The sequence below is a fragment of the Dama dama genome, chromosome 18 (genome assembly GCF_033118175.1).
Source record: "Dama dama isolate Ldn47 chromosome 18, ASM3311817v1, whole genome shotgun sequence".
NCBI classification, from domain to species: domain Eukaryota; kingdom Metazoa; phylum Chordata; class Mammalia; order Artiodactyla; family Cervidae; genus Dama; species Dama dama.
The window spans coordinates 49,359,889-49,382,459 of NC_083698.1; the positions used below are offsets into that span (position 1 = coordinate 49,359,889).

General features: G+C 36.4%; 1 protein-coding gene across 5 annotated transcripts in view; it reads right to left on the reverse strand.

The window, feature by feature from the left end:
• MET (MET proto-oncogene, receptor tyrosine kinase) overlaps positions 1 to 22,571 on the reverse strand; it is a 111,041-nt gene that overhangs the window by 64,644 nt on the left and 23,826 nt on the right. For 4 of the 5 annotated variants that reach the window (XM_061165307.1, XM_061165305.1, XM_061165306.1 and 1 more), the window contains exon 2: positions 16,661 to 17,877. The exons of the other annotated variant lie outside the window; for it this stretch is intronic. In XM_061165307.1, the coding sequence (XP_061021290.1) occupies positions 16,661 to 17,863 (1,203 nt within the window). In that variant the 5' untranslated portion in view covers positions 17,864 to 17,877. The remainder of the gene's footprint in view (positions 1 to 16,660; positions 17,878 to 22,571) is intronic. 5 annotated transcript variants of the gene reach the window in all.

Below are 22,571 nucleotides of genomic sequence, written 5' to 3' on the forward strand. Positions count from 1 at the left end.
TCCTCTTCCTTTATTGTTTATATCTACCTATCTACTCAAATTTTTTTCTACTGAATTAAAGGAAAGTTCATACTAAGACTCCTACAATCTGATCTCCTTGATTCCATAATCTCCTTCCTCAAGTTCACTTCTTAGTCATGCCCAGTGGCAATCACACAAGCCTAGTGGAGAAGAGCATAGGTTCAGGGATGACCCTGCCTTCATTGTCTGTGTGAACTAGGCGGGGTACTTAGATCTTGAAACCTCAGTTCTTCACTTGAAAAATAGAAAAACACATACCTGATAGAATTGTTTCAAGGTTTAAATGAAATGACTCCAGTGTCAGCAATATATTAAACGGTCACTTCTTTCATTCATGTAGTCATTCAAAAACTTTTATTGAGGTCTGTGGCAGGGTGAATAGAGTTCCGCCAAAAGTCATATAGTTACCTGGAACATCAAAATGTGACCTTATTTGGAAATGGGCTCTGTCCAATTAATTAGTTAAGAATCTTGAGATGAAACACTCCTGGATTTAGTGTGAGTCCTAAGTCCAATGTCTGGTGTCTTCCCAAGAAAAGGAGAAGACACAGAGAGACACACAGGGAAGATGGCCATGTGAACATGAAGTTGGTGATTGGAGTTATGGTGCTACACCCTAAGGAATGGCTGGAACCCCCAGAACTGTAAGAGCTGTACAAGGAAGGGCTTTCCCCTAGAACCTTTAGAGGGAGCATGACCTTGACTGACATCTTCATTTCAGACTCCTGGACTCCAGAACTACATGAGAATAAATTTCTGTTGTTTTTAAGCCACCAACTTTGTGGTCATTTGTTGTGGCAGTTCTAGGAAACTAATACAGAACCAGGCCATGATACTGTCCTGGATATTCGAGGATATAGAAGCAAACAAAAAAGGCGTAAGTCGATGCTCTTGTGCTTAAGAACGTAAATAGTTGTCGCTATTACTACTGTTGCTGTTGGTTGGTCTACTGAGTCTTCACTGTGCCTAGAAGAAAATGTCCAAAATTCTAATTATTTAGGTTAAGAAGCTTGTAAATGGGAACACTTGCCCCTATTTAATAGAATTACCTATATACAGTAAGGTCAGACTTATTATCTATCCACTATTACTTTTCATTATTCTTAAAGCAGGGCTTGGCATCTGTTTTATGTAAAGGGTTAGGGAGCAAAAGGGCCTTTCCTAGTGGCTCAGACTAAACAATCTGTCTGCAATGCAAGAGACCAGGGTTCAATCCCTGGGTCGGGAAGATCCCTTGGAGATGAGAATGGCTAACCACTTCAGTATTCTTGCCTGGAGAATTCCATGGACGGAGGAGTCTGGTGGGCTATGGTTCATGGGGTCACAAAGAGTCGGACATGACTAACACTTTCTTTTTTCAGAGAGCAAAAATCTTGGCTTTTGAGTGCCACTGGGTCCCTGTAGCATATTCTCCTTTAGTCTGTGTATTTTTTTTAACCTTTTAAAAATGTAAAAACCATTGTTAACTTGCTGGGTGCACAAAAACAGGTCATAGTTCGACAACCCTAGCAAATGTTTCCAAAGTCCAGCCTGTTCCCTCAATATCACTTGAAGGCACTGTGAACGAAGGGAAACAAGAGGTAGGCACATTTTTTTTGTACTTTACATTACAGCTAACTAATAATATAAAGTACAAAAATTACTGTTGATAGCTAAGTTCTGAAAACATTGGTGTAGGTAGTAAATACGCTAACATTAGATAAGGATGAGATCAGAGTGGGCTTAAACAGCTCATGGCAGAGGCCAAAGTTGAGCCTGGCTGTGACAGAAGTTGAATTAATGAAGAGGGAAGAGAGAAATACTTGGAGCAGAATATATTTTATGTGTATATGGATTTATATATACACATGTACAAATGCATTTATAAATAAATGAAATAAATATACATATTTATTTTCCTCTTGAGACATTGTCAGTATTCAAGAGATGATTCAAGTTTACAATGATAGGAGCTTTGGAATTTTGAATGTTAAAAACGTTTGCTTCTTTATCATCATTTCCTAAGGTGATTCAGATCTGAAACAGACCAAGTCCATGTGGTTTTGGTTAGCAGCCTTCATAGTGCCTTTCAATCACCTTCTTGAGTGACAGAGTGATTCATAAAAAAAATGTTCCAAGGGAGGCAGATTTTAATGCTTAGTGCATAGAGATTTTCTGCTTTTCTTTATTCACAGAAAAAATTCAATGTATACTTCCTCAAGAGAAGTAAAAGAGATATTCAAAGACAGAACAGCAGTTACCCTGCATTAACCAATAAAACAGAAGTAGTTCCTCCTGAAGAATAAAACTGCCATGGTCTGTTTATGTGTCTAACAGTGTCATGCTCAATAGAAACAGGCTGATGAATGTTTTTGTGGAGGGCCAGGAGAGGTGAAAGATGGATGAAACCAGAGTCCTTCAATTACGCCCCCAAAAGTTGTTTAAACCCAGAACTGTATTCTAGCCTGCCACCTCTGTCACTACCTCTTATCCCTCCTTTCCATCTTATCATTGTGCAGTGAGGCTCTTTACTCCTCTTTTCCACTTGTTCCTGCCTAAAATCTGTGGGTCACCCTTCTCACTGGCCAAGGTCCTTGAGACCCTGACAAAACTCTCTTCTAATCTGACTGCAGCTACAAGGCCAAACTCAAGAAAGTTTCTCTCTGCACCAAGCATGTACTTAAGTGCCTATGGAACAGTGCCACTGTGGAGTCTAATCCTGTGGCCACGGTAAAGAAGGTACTGAAAAAGATTTTCACGTTCAAACTTCTTTTCCTTAGCCTGTACTTTCAACTTGAAATCACAGATTGGTGATCAGTGGTAAAAAATCTATGGATTCCAAAAGCAAACTTCATGGAAGGATGCTTCTACTGGTACCACTGCTTGAGCAATAACCACCAGAAGGCTTTGCAATAAGGTCCCTCATAAAGACCATGTCACCCACACAAAGGAGATGCTCTGTTGATAGGCTTGAGAAAGCTTTAAGGAGCTCAGAGGCTACACTGTCTTTCTTTTATTTTTAAATGGCTTTAATTATGTTTTCCCAATTTTGGTTAAGTACAAAGTTCTGCAATTTCTGTCTATTCATTGTCCTTACCTTCATCTTTTCTTTTTCATTTTTCTTCTTTTGTTCTTTGATATATTTTAATCTCAAACTGGTAGGTGGAGGAGGGTGTGTGCATGTGAGGATGAGTGTGTGCGTGCGTGTGTGTGAGTATAAGGAAAGAGTGGTAATGGTGAATGGAACTCTCCAGAATTTCTTCAGTGCTCTTTAGCTCTTGGAAAGTTCCCAGTTTTATCAATTAGTTTTCACAGATTTGGGGGAGAGAAAGCAAGCTGTTTTATCTACAGATAATTTTTGCTAATCAGCGTTCTATTACAGTATTTGAAATATGAGGTTTGTCACAACTAATTGTTCTTTTGATAAATATATATTTTGTTCAAGCTATTTTGGTAGGTATTGAAGGTATGGAGGTAAAAGCTATGGTCCATATCTTCAAGGGGGTAATAAGGGACCAGGGAATATATTACTATGAAATATGATTAAAGATACAGTTTAGAAATAAGCAAAGAGTGCTACTGGTGTATATAGGAAAGGCAACTTATCTAGAATGAGGAGTTGGGGAAAAGTTAGAGGAGGTTTTCTAGGGAAGGAAATGCCTTAATAGAGTTGTAAAAAAATAGGGAGAAAATGTTCACCTGACAAAATGAGTGTCAAAGGGAAACTGAGGTAGGTGAAATAATATGAGTTAAGTCAAGGTTCTGAGAGAGACTGATGAATACTGGAAACTACAAGTATGATAAGTTGACACATATCCAATAAGGGGTTAATAATGCAAAAAATGCATACAACTCAAAAGCAAACCAAAATATAGCTTAAAAACAGGCAAAGAACCTGAATAGATATTTTTCAAAAAAAGACATATAAATGGCCAACGGCACATGAAAAGTTGCTAAACACCATTAATCATCAGGGAAATGTAAATTAAAACCACAATGAGATATCACCTCATACCCATCAGGATGGCGATTATTAAAAAGACAAGAGATAGCAAATACTTATTAGAATGTGAAGAAAAGGGGATTCTTGTACACTTTTGGTGGAAATATAAACTGCTATGGTAAACAGTATGAAGGTTTCTCAAGAAATTAAAAATAGAACTATCACATGAGCCCACTTTTGAGAATATATCCAAAGAAAACAAAACCATTATCTCTAAGAGATACTTGTGCTTCCATGTTCATTGCAGAACAAGTCACAAAAGCCAAGACATGGAAACAACCTAAATGTCCATCAAATGGAGTATTATTCAATCTTAAAAAAAAGAAGGAATTCCTGTCATTTGTGACAATATGGATGAACCTGGAGGGTACTATGCTAAATGGAATAAGTCAGACAAAGAAAAACAAGTATTTCATTGGATCATTTATATGTGGAATTTTACTTTTAAAAGCTATATTCATAGAAACAGAGAATAGAAAAGTGGTTGCCAGGGCCTAGGATGGTGGGGGAATAGAGAAAGTTTGGTAAAAGCATACAAACTTTCAATGAAAAGATAAATAAGGTCTGGGATCTAATGCATAACATGGATACAGTTGGTAACACTGTAATGTATAATTGGAATTTGCTAGAAGAGTAGAAAAAAGGAAAATGTAAGAATGAGAGAAAATAGAAAGTTGAGAGTAGGGTAGAGTGGCAGTGGTATGCTTGAGGTATCTTGTACCAACTTACAGAGACAATTGTGAACATGTCTTCTTAATTTTTATTCAGTGACTTGAAATTGGCTTGCTGTGGGTATTTACACAACCCAACTTGATAAAAGATCACAATTTAGGGATTTCTACTCCTCCTGTGGGTGTGTTAGTTGCTCAATTGTGTCCAACTCTTTGAGACTCCATGGACTGGAGCCCACCAGGCTCCATTGTCCATGGAATTTTCCAGGCAAGAATACTGGAGTGGGTAGGCATTCCCTTCTCCAGAGGATCTTTCTGACCCAAGGATCGAACCTGGGTCTCCTGCACTGTAGGTGACTCTTTACTGCTGAGCCACTGAGAAAGCCCGGCCCCAGAGTTAAACATTTGCCAGACCATCACTGAGTGTGAAGGAAGACCAGGAACTAGCCAGGGCCAAGGTAAGAAACCCCTTGAATACCATACTGGAGAGTGTGGACTTCACACTGAAACCATTGGGGAACCCTCAAATTACTTTTAAGGGATGCAGTTACATACATGGGTTGGTTTTCAAGAAAGATTACTTACTCCAGGAGCAGTCTGGAACCATTCAGACTACTTGGGGACGAAGATGGAGCTAGGGAGATCTAGTCTTATCTTATTGGTATCATTTTCAACAGATGAATAAAAGCAAAACCTGTACAGAATGACAGTATACAATTTTTTGTTTCTGCTTTGGGTATACATAGAAGGAGAGAAGAAGTAAAGATTTTTAAAGTTCATATTTACTACAAATGAGACCAGGCTTTCTTCTAGAGAAGGCACAGAAGAAACATACTTAATTAGGCCATGCTAATGAAGAAGGTTTAGATAGGTGAAATAATTTCTTTGGAAATATTATTTCTTGATTAAATAAGTGTTGTTAGTTGCACCGAAACCAGCAGCTGGTTATGGTCCTTAAGAAGGTCTTAAATAAGGTTAGTGCACTGAAGGAGAAAGTCAACATGGGTTAATGAGTGAGAGAGGCTGTGTAAACTATTACTTAATCCCAACTGAGAGTTTTCTGCACCACCGGGGACTGAGCTGAGGCTGATAGACGAGAATAAGGTTAGAAGGAAACAGAACATTAAACAAACAATAGTTCAGTTAAACTTGTGATTCACCTGGAATTTAGAAAGCTGTGTTAGTAGCAAAAAAAGGTAAGATGAAGCTATGTCAACGTTATTAAAAATAACTGTCCAGTCACTCACTGGATCAGAGACTTTATTATATATTGGCAGAGAAAATAGAAAAGTTGACTGTTTCTTAACCAGTTCTTGAATACCCAGTTTACAGAGTATTAAATAAGGCACCAGGGGCTCTAACAGCTGGCTCTAAGGGCCCAGAGAGTACAGAGAGAACTTTAATATCTAAAGCTCACACAAATACTAAATTAATATTTACTTATGAAAATTTAGGTGTTTACTTTTCAAATCTTTAATAATCCTTCTTTTTTCCTGAGTTCATCTTCATTCAACTGGCTTGTTATCTTATCACTAGTGTGATAAGATACTCAATATCACATAGTTCACACCATGGCTACCCTAGATCCTATAATAATTTGGAGGGTTTTTGTTTTTTTTTTTAATACAGAATTTTCTTTTGTTAGGTATGGAAAAGTCCTGGTGTATATTTTCCCAGGATCTGTAACTGTCTCATAAAAGATGAACTTCAAATTTTCAACACTGAAGTGACTATGTTTTCCTGCGTAGAATCCACTAAAAACAAATGGACATAGGACAGGAGGCCTGGAGTCAATTACTGCACCACCTAACCACACACCCAGGATCATAAAAAGCGTTGTTTGCCTAAAAATCTGAAACTGCTGTTTATGTTTTCATAAGTGTTTGATTCTAAAAAAGTATCTAGATAGAAAATACCATAACTTTCAAAATTAACCATATCATTTTTAAAAGCAGGCACATATTTTAGTCTTTCCACTTTGTACATGTCAAAACCCTGAACTTTGACATTTCAATATTAATTACAAGTAGTGCCTACTATTGTTAAACCACCACTTAAATACTATTCATCATTCTGCAAGTACTGACTAGTATCCCTACTAGTGGGTCAGTAACAGAATCAATCTTGTGCTTTGTCTGCCCAGTTCTACTTGGAATTAACACTTTTCTTCTGACTCTTCTGAAATGAGAGCGAGTTTAGTTGAGAGTATAAAACACTGTGTATTTTTTCCCCACATCAGCTCTAAATAAATCCAATGTAACTGGTGTTTTTCAAATTAGAAATATTTCTCAATTATTCTTACTAATATATTTACTGATTCTTGTTTACCATGATGTTGGAGCCACAGATAAATTTGTATTTGATGAATCATCAGGAATATTATATTAAAAATTCTTCTTTATTAATTTAATTCAGTTCCTTTAGTACCAGGATCACCTAACTTGACCTCATATTCACCTCTGTTATTGCACTGTAGAATATTTCAGTGTCTTAGACCTTCTCAGATTAGTGAAAACATGAAGAAAAATAATTTCACATCCCTAATCTTTTCTGAGGTTTTGTATAAATCATACTCACAAGGTACTCTTATAAACAATCTCTTACATTCAAAATTCTGGTCACTTTACTGGAAAATAAACAGTCCTCTGCCTGTAATTATAACCTTCAGGAAGGGGCAAGCCAGTGACCTCTCTGACTTGTAGGCACAGGAATAAGCCCTAAAGAATAAATGCTCCTTTTCCCTCATCTTTCCCCTTGGCAAACTGTACTTCATTCAGGGCCAAACAAATGTGAACAAAGTGAACAGTGTAAAAGTGAGAATTTCTTTCTACTCTTCATACATATTTTTTTCACCTGCATTGCAGATATTTGTGACTTGCAGAGATGACAAAAACAATGCTTCTTTTGATCCAGTCACAAAAATGTATTTGTTGATTTTATCAGGATTTTACAGTGTTTTTATCCAAACACTGTAGCAAATCAGATGGTCTCTCTTTACTGTGCAAATATACATACATATTTTTTGGAAGACAAATTTTTTGTCAAAATCAACATTACTGTCTATGATCTGCAAAGCACATCCTTAGGTACAAAAAAGCATGACAAAGTGCCTAAGGCAAACTTATTTAGATATTTGAAGAATTAAATATATACAGATAAACATGACTATCATGAAAGAAAAAGGCAATATGTGTCTGCAGCCAGAGATGCATTAGAACAGCATAAAGCCGGCACTAACTACAGCACATGCCCATGTACACGCTCATGTACACTCATGAGCAGGTGCCCATGACATCTCATGAGTCCTTGGGAACACTTGACTCTCACTTGGCCCTCAAGGCTGCATTGTTCTCATGAGAAGGAAATGGTGTAAAATGGATGTAGTTGTGTAGAGGACAGTCCACAGATGCAGGAAGACAATGAGGCTCAGCACCACATTCCTTTTAATTCCATCAACTTTTACAAATTTGACAGTCTCAAAAGAGTTTATTTTGTGTATTTTTATAATTATATGACTCTTTTTTTTTGGTCATAGGACTTACTGGTAACAGGACAATCCCATCTGTCCCTAAGAAACATGGGTTTTTCTGATGAGTAGGGTCCTAAGTGTTGGCCACAGAAGAAAGAAGAGGGGGAGAAGAAAGGAACAACTTTGACAGATAAAAGAAATTTCTGTTTTCAAAGAAGGTGATTAAAGTGATAGACTATGATAGGCTGTGAAAATGAGAGCTATCTAAATTATGTCCTTAGCTTCTAGAAATCCAAACTTTATCTTCTTCATAATAAGAATTATTAATACTCAGTGAAAAGTGACCATTTCTTAGAAACCAAAGAAAAGACAAAGTTCGGAAACACTGACAACTTTTTTTAAAAAAGAGAAAGTGTTTAAAAAGTTAAATTCTCCAGCACAGTTTTATTTCTTGTTATAGATTTTTCTACATTTAAAGTAATATGCACTTAGGGTCAGAACCCATTTTAAAAAGCCACAGCATGTAGTTAAGACCACAAACTTATGATATAGGTAATGGCTATCAGTTTGTTAAAAACTGGCTATGTACTTGACCATGCAGTAAAGACATAATTGCTTTTTCTAAAACTTTGAGCTTTATGTAAGTTAACTTTTAGCTTCATGAAAAAGTTAACTTTCACCTCTTCAAGGTGGCCTTTTGTGACTATACTACCAAATTTAGATCTTCCTCTTCATTTGCATTCACACATGCTTATTTCCCTTACACTGTATTTCATAAATTATCATGATGTATTTGTTTGTTGGTATGACTGTTTATTGTCATCTCCTCTCCCAGCAGGTTTGCTTCATAAAGGCTAGAACCAGGCCTATATCACTCATTATTTTAAGACCAGCAGGGTTAGACAGTCAGTAAATTTCTGTTGAATTTTTTGTTGAATCTTAGTTGTATGAATAAGTCCTTTCCTCTGTCTCTTGATGAAAACAAAGATTGCAAGTTTTTGGCTGTTATGCACTAAATGAAATGGTTAGGCTTCTACTACTTGGTTTAAACTAATAAAATGAACAAATAAGCATGTAATGTAATTAGCTCAAAATAAATGGAAAATGTTGCACATTTTATTGCCAAGATAATTTTTAGAGATATTCATTTTTACTATTGACTGCCACTGCATTAGTGCTTGTAATCTGCTTAGTGCATTAGCACTAAATACTATTGATTCACTCAGAGCTAACATACCAATTTAATCTTTGTATTTTTCCCATTTCCTTGGGTAGCACTTTACCTGTAGTTTAGTTTGTAGACTAGTTGCTACAGGCAAGTGTTAAATGGATTTTAAATTTAAAATGTCATCAGAAAATTAATATCATACAGATTTACATTTTCTGGTACTTGGACTCAAATTTTAGCAAATCATGAGAATGCCATATATTTTGAGATGACAACTCAGCAACTTTAATTTTCGTAATATCAGTTCTAGAAGAGAATGCTTTACAAATCAAAACTGACCACTATTCATGCCTTTACCTACAGCATCATTTGGAATATCACCATTTTAATGTCCTTTGATTGATGAACATTTTGGTGATTTATCCAAATCAAACAACTGAAATCAGACTTTAGTCTGAATTCAGAATTATTTTTTTGTTTTATAGTTAGATACTGTCATAAAACACCTCCATTAGTGAACATCAAGAATAGTTAAAACAAGCCTTATTCTATATTAGCTTGCATTTATAATACATTTTTCTGTTCTCTTGTTGAGAAACAAGAGAGTATTAGGTATTTTTGCAGTATAGAAGGAAGACACACTTCATCTGCCCCACCTTAGCCTTGGTCTATGGTGAAGCGCAGGAAGACTCTTTCCCAAGGCTTTTACTCAGCAAGTCATTCATACACAAATGAACCGTTTTAGTTAGAGGAAGAATACATAATGAGCAGACTGGAATGTATCCAGTATCCTAGAATCATTTACCACATTCACTATCATATTTTTTGAAAAATAAAGGAGTTTTAATGATATCAAGAGTAGCTGAGCACTTGGTTTCATTTCCCGGATAAATGAGCCCTTTACAGCCCTCTCTGGACATTGGAGATGTGACTTACTGCACATATCTGGGCACTGAGTCATCCTGAACTCAGGGTGCCCACTGACTCGGTATCTGTGCCAACCTATGAATAAGCAACGGCAGAAATTCCTGATGGGTCTTCTATCCAGTTTCTGACAGCTCCCCATTTTTCTTACTAGAGGAGATAATAATGCAGGATGGAATGCCATCAATAAGACAGAAGTCTGAAGGAAGGATGTAACATTCAAAATTTGATACATTATTTGGAATAAAAAATCCATTATTACTCAAGGAGGTGAATATTCTTATCAAAATGCGAAGTCTCATGTGCTTTCAGAAGTCTCTAATCATGTGGTGGCATGGCAATAATGTATGTATCAGAGCTGTAGCTTCAGAATTTTATCATCAGTTCAACTTTTCAAAGACCAACTTTAGGATTTATTTTTTTGCCCGAACTCCTTATTGTTTGCTCAATTAATTTAACCAAGTGAATCTCCATGTAGAAATCAACTACTTAAATAAAAGATCACACAACTTGCTTCAAAGGACAGTGAGAAAAATGAAGAATTAACTTATAATGCATGTGGCACAGTTAATGCATAAATACCCATGTACAGGTGGGAAATATTATCAATCACATTCTGAATTGATATAATTCACAGGTTAAACCTATTTACAGTTTTGGCGATCATCTCAGCATTAACTGTGTTTCTTTAACTTATTTCAAAGGTCATGTCTTTGTTTTTTCATTCTTTCCTAGGGTGTACCTGTAAATAAACTACAAAATGGCTTAAAGAAGGGTTATCAGGAGGATGAGAAAAAAAGCAAAGATCTTTAATGGCTCACTCTGTAACATGTTTTGTAATATCCCAATGGTGTGCCCTGTGATCTCAGAGTGTTACAAAATTCTGGAAAGAAAATAATTTTAAATTCCTCTTAATAAAATAATGCAATGTAGTACATCTCATGAGACAGACAACATGGAAAATTCAACTAAGTTAGGAAGCAGCAACTCCCTGAGCCTGGGAGACAATAAAGAAGAGTTTATGGAAGGAAAGGAATCAAGTGTAAAATTAACGAATTTCTACTTAGATTTTTTTTTAAAGTAGATTGAATCCTTAGATGCCAAGGATTTTCTTTCTTGCAAGATTTTGCTTTGGTAATCTATTACATTTGGCATATGGCCAAGATGTTTAGTGTGTTTAGAATGAAGAATCCTCAATAGCATTTTTCATATGGGATAACATTCATTTTGAAGCACGGGAAGTAAAAAAACCTTGAAATCTGACTTCACATTTTTCATCCCTAATACGAAATGTGTTCTCCTGAGAATGCTAGGCTGTTTAAATAAGCATGCCAAACCAGTATAATTATATGGATGTTACTTGTAACACTGACTTCACATTTCCAGTTCAAATGGTGTGGTGTGGGAGATTATAGATATACGGCCTATAAAGAGTTATAAATCTTTGTTTATTTTATTAAATATTATGAGACATGCCCTGAGGATGACAGATCAATAATGGTCCTTGTGGTTTCCTGATGGAAGGCTGCAATTATTTTCTTCCATTACAACTTAAATGTAACCCAATTTTACTCATCTATCATCTTTATAATAGTAATAAAGAAACATCACTGTATGTTTATTTTTATGCCTATTCCTATTACCCCTTGTTTGCATCTTGTTTTGATTTTGTTTTCATTCAAAATAGTTCTAATCATTTTGCTTTCTTCCTTTGATGGCTCTGAGTGGTGACCCTTTAACTTTGGCACTCTGAAACGGAGATGGAAAATTACTACTTTAAGTTTCCTTTATTTTGGGAAGCAGTTGGCTTACTCTTTGAATTTGAGTATAAATGATGTTTAAAAACAAGGAAGCTTGGCACAAACAACCTTGAGGTTGACTTTTTCTAAAACGTCATTATCTGCAAATTCTTGAACATATAACTTAAGCATAACATAAGCATTGTATTTTATAGTGCCATAGGTAGTTAGAATTAAATTCAGGGAAAGGAGCACCTTATGCCTTCTAGATTGACTAAACAGCACAATTCTGATTCAGTTGTCCTTCTCGTCACCCTCCAAACCACCACCATTCCCATATCTCCTTTTTGCCTTTTGAAACTATTAAGTATTCAGGAGGACTTACACAAATTAAACATTATGGAGGTGTTCACTCATAACAGTCAACCAGGGAAGTAAAAGACCCCCATGAGCAATAGAACCAGAATGTGCCTCTTCCAGAAAACAATCCAGTAATTTGAATTTGACTTTCTTTACACAAATACCCCTTTCAATGAGAGTTGTTATTTATTATGTGCCAAGGACAAAGTTAGAGCCTCTTATAAACATTGTTGCACTTGTCCACACCATAGTCCTGCATGGAGGAAAATGGGTTCATTGGATTTAAATAATGCTCTCAGGACAGGCAGATAGAAAATCATGGGGTACAAGTTTGAATCCAGATCTCCTGTTCCATGAGATCATGCTGCCTTCCAATAAGCTAAATTTATAATTATCTTATGTGCCAGGTACTTTATATTTATTATCCCATATTTTTAGAGAAAGCCTGAGAAGTAGGTATTGCTATCTGCATGTTACGAATAAGGAGACCGAGGCTCTAAGAATTAGGTAATGTGGAAGAAATTACACAGGTGGTACATAGGAGACCAGGGCTTCCAACCAGGTGACTCTGGCACCAAATTGCATGCTTTTCCCCTTTAAATGATCAATCACTGGTCATTAAGATAACCAAGATATTGGTAAAAATATTTGCTACAAGTCTATTTATGTTCTTTCAAATGCTTATATGTAAAATAAAACTTTGATATTGGGATTGCAAGAGAAAGTATAATGTCAACTATTTTTTAGAGAGGTGAGAGATATTTCAAAGACCCCTTTTTCATTTCAATTTTGATTAAAAATCTTTCAAAAATGCATAATTCTACTTCTGTTAGTAAGTATACTGTAATTTAGGGAACAGGATCTTTGCTGATTTGAGGACAAAAAATTCCTTTATTCAATATTGATTATTTGGAAGAAATTAGGTCAGTGTATACTGATTCTAGTTTTTTCCTGGAATAACTGTCATGTTACTAAATCTCTTATATGACACTGTTGGAGATCCAGTCAATGTGCTTAAAGTGAATTTTTAATAGTTTATCCCAAAATAGAAGATGAGGGTTTTTTTAATGCCCAAATTTGGGGATTTTCCAAGTCTCCAGATTATGTGGCATTTTTCTCAGTTACATGTTGAATAACAATGTACTGTTTAGGGAATACAGATTAACCTAAAACAACTTCAATCAATACTAATTTAGAATGCTTACATAGGTTGAATGATGAATGCGTAAAAAGGGCGGTAAAGACTTTTAAGACCAAAGATTTAATTATTTGTGGATGTAGAATATCATAATTCTAAAAGGTAGAAATCACTGTGAACAAACCCTTTAGCAGTCACTTTCAAAAGCAACAACGAAAATGGTTACACTATAAAGATGAAGAACAACTAATAGTCAACACTAATAGTACATGAATGGATATCTGTGGCATGGGATAAGTTTCCAGAAACAGCATCATATGGGGAATCAACGAGTTTTGAAGTACAACTAACTAAGAGGTGAAGACGACCTGCTCTGAAAACTATCAGATAACTTGAAAGAGGGTTTTAGTGATGTCATCAATATGAGAAGATGTATATAAAACTTTGCACATATAATTTTATAAAATGTGAGAGTGGAAAAAGCAACATAATATGTGATCTAAAATAAGCAAGTCAGGTCTGATACTCCTGCTGGACCCTTAAAATCTAAAAGACCTCTTCCTGGTGCTCTGTCTGATCCTGTGATAGAGACACATTTTGTACAGGGCAGAAGCTCAAGGAGGGCCAGAAAACGCCTGCTGCTGCGAACATGCTCTCAAAGCCTCAGTGCAAAGTTAGCGCTGCAGCTTTCTTTGTCTACAGAGCACACAATGGTTCCTCTATAAAGATCTGATTGATTAGACATGTTAATAACAAAACTATAATATATGTATCTATTCACTAAATGTTATGCCAAAATAAAAACTCAGTTCCAAGAAATTGTTGGGTCACCTGCTATCTCTGCCAAGTAAATTTGCCAAGACAAAATGGAGTAGTTGTGTTGCTTACAGTCTTTCCAAACTTATTTGATCCTGTAAATCATTTGGTTTTGTGTGAGTAATGACTCTAGGTGCCTTCATTTTAAGATGAAGCTGGGAAATGTCTGTCTGCTGGTTATTGGAACAACCTGAGGTCTTTCTGTGGCGGGTATATGAAAACTGAGAACGTGGATAGTTTCATTCTTGGAAGAATTCTGACCTTCAGTAACCAGAGAAGATAAACAGGCAAATAAATGAAGAGATTTGAAGGTATTTGTCTTTATGGAATTTGGCTAGTATTAAAGTTGGCTTCCCTTGTGAGACGACTATGTTGGCAAGTTTCATCTTGTTTCCCACAAGAATTTTTGCGATGGGAGTGATAATAGTTTCAGGTGTGGTTGGTGCATTTTGGGCATTTTTCCTGGGTGATAAAACTGACCTGAATTTCACTGGGTAATCCTGCCTTTTTGTTCCTCCTGGAACACTAAAAATGTCAAAGGGGTAGGATAAAGTTCAGCTGTGTTTTGAGAATTTCTAGAATTGATAAATACTTTTATATCTGGGGGTTGAAATGTACAAAATAAAGCAAAGAGATAAGATATCAGTATATCCTTGTAAGGTAAAGTCTCTTTAGTTTTCAACAAATTTAAACAACAAGATTTAAACAACAATGTTGTGTGCTTTATAGGCCCTGCAGGAATTTCCGAGACTCATTTCTAAACTTGTGTTTCTGAAGCAATTTATTGGATGCAGGAAAAAGTGTTTTCTCTGAAATGCTATTAATATTACATTTTATTTCCTAATTCCCAGGTTTTTGAAAGTTTTTTTGTTTCCTTTCATTCTTTTCCATTTTCTAGTAAGGAAAACGGGTAGCCTCATGAGCAATCCCATTGCTTCTTACAGATTTTGCAACACATATTAAAATGTATTCAGGGAGAAATAAGTCTTAGTTGGAATTTATATGTATGTATATTATGTATATTCATAGACTTTGGAGAGGGAAGGAAGTAAGTTATGGCTTTAGTTCACTAAAAGATGGATTCATTTTCTCCGAAGCATTTTTCTAACTTTATAAATAAATTACGTAGAGTTTCCATCTGGAGAAGTACCCTAGACATTTCAGCAAAAGTTAAACAAACGTTTCTGAATTCATATGTCCTTGGTACCCATCTGCAAATTATATACTTTCTTTTATCAAGGACATGTGTAATGTTCTTCCTGCTTGCAATTATAACCTTTACCACTTAGACTGAAAATTGTTAGAGTAAGGGAGATGTACATTTTCAAAGTCAGGTATCTTTAAAAAAGCTATACCATTTGTTCATCCAGTTATGATCACTAGTGGTCCTTATGTTAGGAGGCATAGCAAGTCTGTATGTAATGTTCAAATCTGGGTCCCCACCTGGAAAGCACAAGGCCACAATGGACTCCCAATTTGATGTTCTTCCTCTCAATTTGATGCTAACCCTAAATGATCTCATGACCAGCAGGATAAATCCTCTGGGTATAGCTGGTAGCCTTTACTATATCTAAATCAAAGCAACAAAGAATTTCCCTAACAGTTCCTGTGAAAATACCATTTCATGTTGTATAAACAATCATCAATCAAAATATTTATAGACATCAAATGTCAACTGAAAAGCACCAAATCAGAACTTGGTAGATACATGCCTATTCAAGCAGGAACTTCATGCATTGAAGCCAAGATCCAAAGGAGGAATCTCAGAGCAGAAATTTCCTTTATAGTTTTCTGATTTATTCAGAGAAGCATATTAGTGCACGTAAAAATGTTTAATGTATCAACATTCTAGAAGAGTTTTTTGTTAGTTTTTAGTTAAGTTTCTTTAAGTAAAGCCAAGAATATAGACTATTCATACAGCAGTGAGCGAATGGGACCTCATTAAAAAAAAAAAAAAGCCTTCAACACCTACAATTAAGCATCTTGTTCTAAATGTTGTAACAGTTGCATGGCATTTCAATAACTGTGCTTTACAGAACTGCTGTTGTGCTAACTTTATGTACATCTGACCAGAACTACTAAAGCTTATACGAGAAGTAAAGTTAATAATCAGAAAAATGTTGGCAAACGTGCAAACCCAAATTGTAAAAATATTTTATATTTTCTTTAAGCTATCACATTAACTTCTTCTCAAGTTATGATTCTATCTTTAAATGAAGATTCAATTTCTAAAGTTTCTTGGAAAGAATTTGCAAACATTTGGATAAACACCATTTACCAAGCATCAAAAAGCCCTTGATATTCTCTTCTAGGATGATACCGATTCTGACTTGTACCTCATAATTTGCAAGTAGGGAACCTGTGTGACTTACCCTATTGAAGCAGTGTTCATGGTTGGGGCCATAGAAATGCTGGAGACATCTCACATTGTTTTTGTTGACGATCTTGTTGAAGAACTCATTGACATATTTGACAGGGAATGCACAGACAGCGGAGCGATTCATTGGTTCTGAGGAATCTGGCTTGCTTTGTGCAAACACCCCATAGAGAATGTCATCATTCAGGTTAGCACCTATTTGCTTAGCGAGCTGAGCCCCAGGCTTACTGACATATGCAGCTTGGAGAATATTAAATACTTCCTGCTTTGTGGATCTCTTTCTTCTCTTTTCTGTCAGAATACACTCCAGAGGCATTTCCATGTATGAATGCAATCCAGAGTCTGTGGAACAGAACCTGATTATTCTTGTGTGAAAAGTCTGAGCATCTAGAGTTTCCTTTTGGACCGTCAAAAAGTATATAAAATGGTTGCTTTCAAAGGCATGGACATACTTAATGGGGTAGGAACCTTGGAGTTCAGGTAGAACATCAATATAGGATTGGTCTGTCAAAAACTTAAAACCATCTTGCGTTTCCTTTAGCCTTCTCACCGATATCGAGTGCAATGAATGATCTGGAAGGTAAGAAGAATTTATGGTATTGCCCACGAAGAAGTTGATGAATCGCTCCTTTTCAGACAGTAGGACTTTGGTTCCCAGGGCACTCACCACACAGTCAGGACATTGGCTGGTCTCTTCATCTGCCTGAGGAGAGTACATGCAGTGAACCTCTGACTCTATGTCCGCAGTATTGTTGGGTGGAAGGACGTGTCGCTGGCAGGTCCCTCTGTGGACACTGCCACAGCTAATGAGTTGATCATCATAGTACGTGTCAACAAGCAGAGCCATGTTGATGTTATCTTTCCAAACACCCCCTGATAAATTGGCTTTGTGGATGCAGTCCTGACATGGGAAACAATCTGGGTGTTCCAGCACAGGCCCAGTCTTGTACTCAGCAACCTTCTGAAGGTCTTTGTCATTTAAAACGTAAATGTAGTTAACGGCACCGAGGTAAATGTGATGTTTGTGCAAAACAACATTCTGAATGGATGTTTCTGCAGTGAAGTTAGGAAGCTGATACTGCATGTTCACATTCATCCTGGACTTTACTAGTGCCTCTTTACACTCCCCATCGCTCTTCTGCACGAAGGTAAACAGAAATACAAGAATGCCAGGTGCAAGCACAGCAGGAGACTTCATGGTGAGAATTTTATCTGCCAAAAGACGGTCAAGGCGAGAGCGGTTTAGTTGTCATTAGAAACAAAGAAGAAGAAACTGAGAGAACTATACCAGTTAGACTATTACAAACAAATCTTCCTAACTGGAATTCTTACAGTGAGTAAAAACAAAAAACTCTAGCTGGCTTCACATAAAGATGCATTGTGCAGTTGGACATGACTTTACACAGTTTTAATTTTAGAACTCAAGCCACGAACAAGTAATTTTAGAGAACCATTATAAGATGCAAACAATGTTCTGTATTAAGAACAATACAACAACTAAGTTAGACTCATTCAGCAGTGAAGTCAGAAAAATAGCACATTTCTTTCTTAACCCCTTGCTGGTTGTTTCATGTGGTTTAATATCTGTGGTTAATGACTAGGGTGATATTTAAACTTTCTCAGTTAGTCAAGTAAAGGAACTGTGGTTCAGATTCATTTACTCTACAAATCACAGCAGGCATTGTTTCCTTGGGAGCATGTAGAATTACTAAGCTAAATTTAGCTTCCTTTTGGAAGAAAACAATCATAAATTCTAGAAGCAATATGATCACATGCTGTTTATAGGATTTTGTGTGCAGAGAAAAGGTATGGTTATAATTTGGCTATAATTGACCTATTGTTTTGGATAGACAAATGCTTAACTTAATGTAAGATCACTGGGAATGTAAAAACAGCAAGCTAAAAATGTATAAAATATAATCTTTAGGACTAAAGTGCTGGAATTATTTCTCAGGGAAAAACAACATATTGTTCATTACCAAGTCAAAAGCTATTTAGTTAAAAGAACGTTATTTTGACATTCCATTTTATGTGCATGGACAGTATTTCTACTAGGAAGCATGAGTGGACTTGTTATTCAGGTTTTAAAAACTTAAGGTGCACATTGTGAGTTCTGCTTATAATAGTTACAGGCAGGGTTGGAAAAGAGAGGCCTTAGAAGGAACAGAAACCAAATAGCTACTACTTCACCTTCATTTTAAAAAATGTGTAATTCTGACAGGACAAAAGGAGTCTCTAAAAACATACTGGGCATTGTAATTATGCCAAAGACCAACTCGAGGTCCATAAAAACACAACAGAATTCACTGTGCATGGTTCTGTGCTTGCATTTTGGGAAATGGAACATGGCACTTACCCTTCAGTGAACTTACACTGAAGCTGAGATATGATACACATATGCAAATTACTATAGTACATGCTATTATGATTTTCTGTATAACAAAAACCAGAAGCTAAAAGCATCAAGGCAGCAAAGTATGGCCTGTACTTGGGATTACTATGATCATGAGAAATATGGACAAGTCTAACACGTTTGAGATCCAGAAGAAAAGGACAATGCCTGTTTGGCTCATCACTTCATCTCATGGACTTCATATAGAGCCTAGAACGAAGAAGGTGTTCAATAAACATATGTTGAATAAATGAGTGAATAAAAATTAAACAGTAAGTTCAAAGTCACAGAACAGATAAGTGTAGTAGCCAGAACCTGAATCCAAATCTTATTGATTCCAAAATTAAAGATAATTTTATCCTACCAAATTGACAGGAATTACAGGCATTATTTAGGAGATAATAGAAAGTCACTGAAGGATTCTGAGGTAGAGAGTCATCTGAGCAAGGTTTTACTCTAGGAAGATTGATCTGGAGGCAAAGTGACTTACAGCAGGTAGAACCTGGCAATGAGAAGGCCAGATGACAGGTATTATAGCCCACAACCAGGTAAAAAGGGCCAGAAGCAAGATGGTGGCCCCCAAAATAGAAAGGAAGGGATGAGTGAGAGTTATTTGAACAAATAAGATTTGACACCTAAATTGGTGGAGCACAAAAGACAAGGTAAAGGATAAGCAGTGTAATCTGGAAAAAAGTGGAATGAAACAAATTACAAAGCTAGGGTAGTCAGCAGGAGGAAGTTAGGCTAAAGATCGAAGAATATGATAAGCTGACTTTAAACATGCTGAGTTTGACGTGTTGTTGAGAAATGAGTGAAAATGATCTACTACAGGGATGACTAATAGGTTTTACGCTGTTTACCAGTAAGCAGGTGTCTGAAGTAAGTGAAGAATGAAGATTCCAAGCAGATAGCATTAGTACCAAGCGACAAAGGAGAATAATGAAAATTCCGAGAAGCCTGCTCATACTGAGAAAGTAGCGCAATTGGTCTTGGGTGAGATAATATCCCTCTTAGATGAGACAGAGGCGAGCAGAAGCATGAGTGCCAAGTATCTGTCATCTCTGCATTAGAAAGAATGAAACTCCAGAACTTGATCTTAGTGGGATAAATGGGATTGTAATTGAAATAGAAACAAACTCTGCATGTTATTTGCACAGAAGTGATGGTTAATATCAAGAATGACTATGTTCCTGGAGGGACGAGGTGAAGGAAGAGAAGACAAATGAACCAGGTCTTGACAATATGCACACTGGAAAAACTAGAGAAGGAGTCAAGGAAGGTAAGTTAGTTCAGGGAGGTGTCAAGAGAGCCAATATTGCGCTGTGTCACAGAAGGTGGGTGAAAGGCTCAGGAAAGTGGATGTAATCCATACAAAAGCTACTTGTTGACCTTCACAAGAGTACTTTCAGTAGATTCAACAGTGTTAGACACTGAATTGAAAGGGAATGTGTGATGAGGAGGTAGAATGCTTGTCAAAGGAAGGACAATGAGGGTTGAGGGGACTTTAATTTGTAGGAAAGACACACACTCATTTGTAGGTCTCTTTTCCTTCTAACATTTGTTGGGTATTTACTAAAGGCCAGACACTGTGGTAGATACTGGGAATACAGAACACGGTACCTTTCCTGGAAACCTCACAGTCACTTGGTAGAGGCACGGGGTTGACAGAAATTATGGCAGTCTGTAGGAAGGGCAAACAACCATACTGGAAATGATGCTAGAATTGAGTCTTGAAGGACAGCGAGGAATGGAAATTTCTAGTGGGAGAGCAATTTGTGCAAAGATTCAGTGGCAAGAGAGAGTATGTGACACAATCAGGAGAAATACAAGTAGTTTAACTTAGAGAAGTGTGGAAAACAAAAAGGGCAAATGAGGGAGATAAAAGTACTTGATCAACATTCCAAGGGAGCAAAAGGAGGCATTTCCAAGAGCCCTGAAATGTGAGAGAAGCCTCTCTTTCTGAGACAACAGGAGAGGATGAGATGTCAGATAAAGATATAGGGACATTTAAGGAGTTTAGGGCATATGATCTCAATATCTAAAAATAAATTAGGGTATATGATCATCTGCTGAAATTGATGGATACAGAGGAGTGACCAGGGACTAAAGGGTGTAGGAGAAAGTTTAGAATATCTACAGCAGGGCATGCAAACTGAGGTCAGCAAGAAATGAAAGAAAGGATTGTATAGTAGCTTTTAGAGCTTCCTGAAGATAAGACACAATGTATATGACTTCCTCTTCACATTCATGAGATATGGAAAAAAACCAAGAAAGAAGGTTAAGGACACAATGATTTTCAGAATCCAAGTGAAGGTATCTGATTAGGGGATATAGGCTTTAAAGGCTACAAAATTATAGTTGGACCAGAGGGCAAGGCAGAGCTTCAATAAGGAATAAACCATGTAATAGTAAAAATAACAATAACATGTACTCAGTGCCTACACCATGTGCCAGGCATTCTGCTGAACCTCTGATATGCTCTTCATAAACCCCTGTGACATAGGAAGTATTACTATTCTCAATTTCTAGACAAGCAAACTTGCCAAAAGTCACACAGTTAGAACCAGATTTGGTCCCACATCTGGCTGACAGGAATCTGTAGAGTCTGTTAAATGCTTCACTAACACTGAAGCAGCTTCCTGAGCTAAGAGGGAGAGTGCACCGGAGCAGAAGCGAGACAGAGCTCTGGTTCTGGCCCTTTCCCTCTCTAGCTGTGCGACTTTAGGCAATTCATTCATTCACCTCTGAGTCCCAGGGTCCAATGGCCTCACATGACTGCTCTAAGTATCAAAAAGAGATCTCATCTTTGAAAGCAATTTGCTCGGTTACATAGCATATGTGTGTGTGTGTATACATATATATATATATATAAAACTATGTGATTCTTACAAGTGTACATATATTTATAAACATACATAAATGTGCTGTTTTTGTATATAATTCTCATTAATTTGAAATATACTAGAAAATTGTTGGCACTGGTGGTGGGAGTAGCAGGGATTGTTAAGAAAAGGATTCAAGACAAGTTGTCCTATTAGAGGACAATACAAACTACAAATATGTGCCTAAACCTTCTAGAATATATTACGTAGAAAAATTAAATGCAATTCTCAAAATGGTATCACTGTATCTCCTGAAATTGAAAATATTAGTCTAATACATAATTTATCACTGTATTTTCTCTAGAAAACTAATAAGGGAAGAATATAAATGAACTATCACTGCCAAAGGAACAAAAAAAGCACTACAACCAAACTGCCTCTTAATTGGTGCCCATTAATAGTGAGGAGTGAGAATGACTTTTTTCTTCTAGGCTTTTGAGGGAGCCTTCAAAACGATCATTTAAAAAAATCTGAGGTATTATATTATGTTTAAAAAACAGGTTCATATCTTAAGGTTGGTACGTCTTTCACGATACTAAATCTCAATCAACTAGAATCCAAGAAAATATACAAATACATTAATGGGTTTCTTTGTTATCTTCCTTAGTGAGATGGCAAATCATAAGAAAACC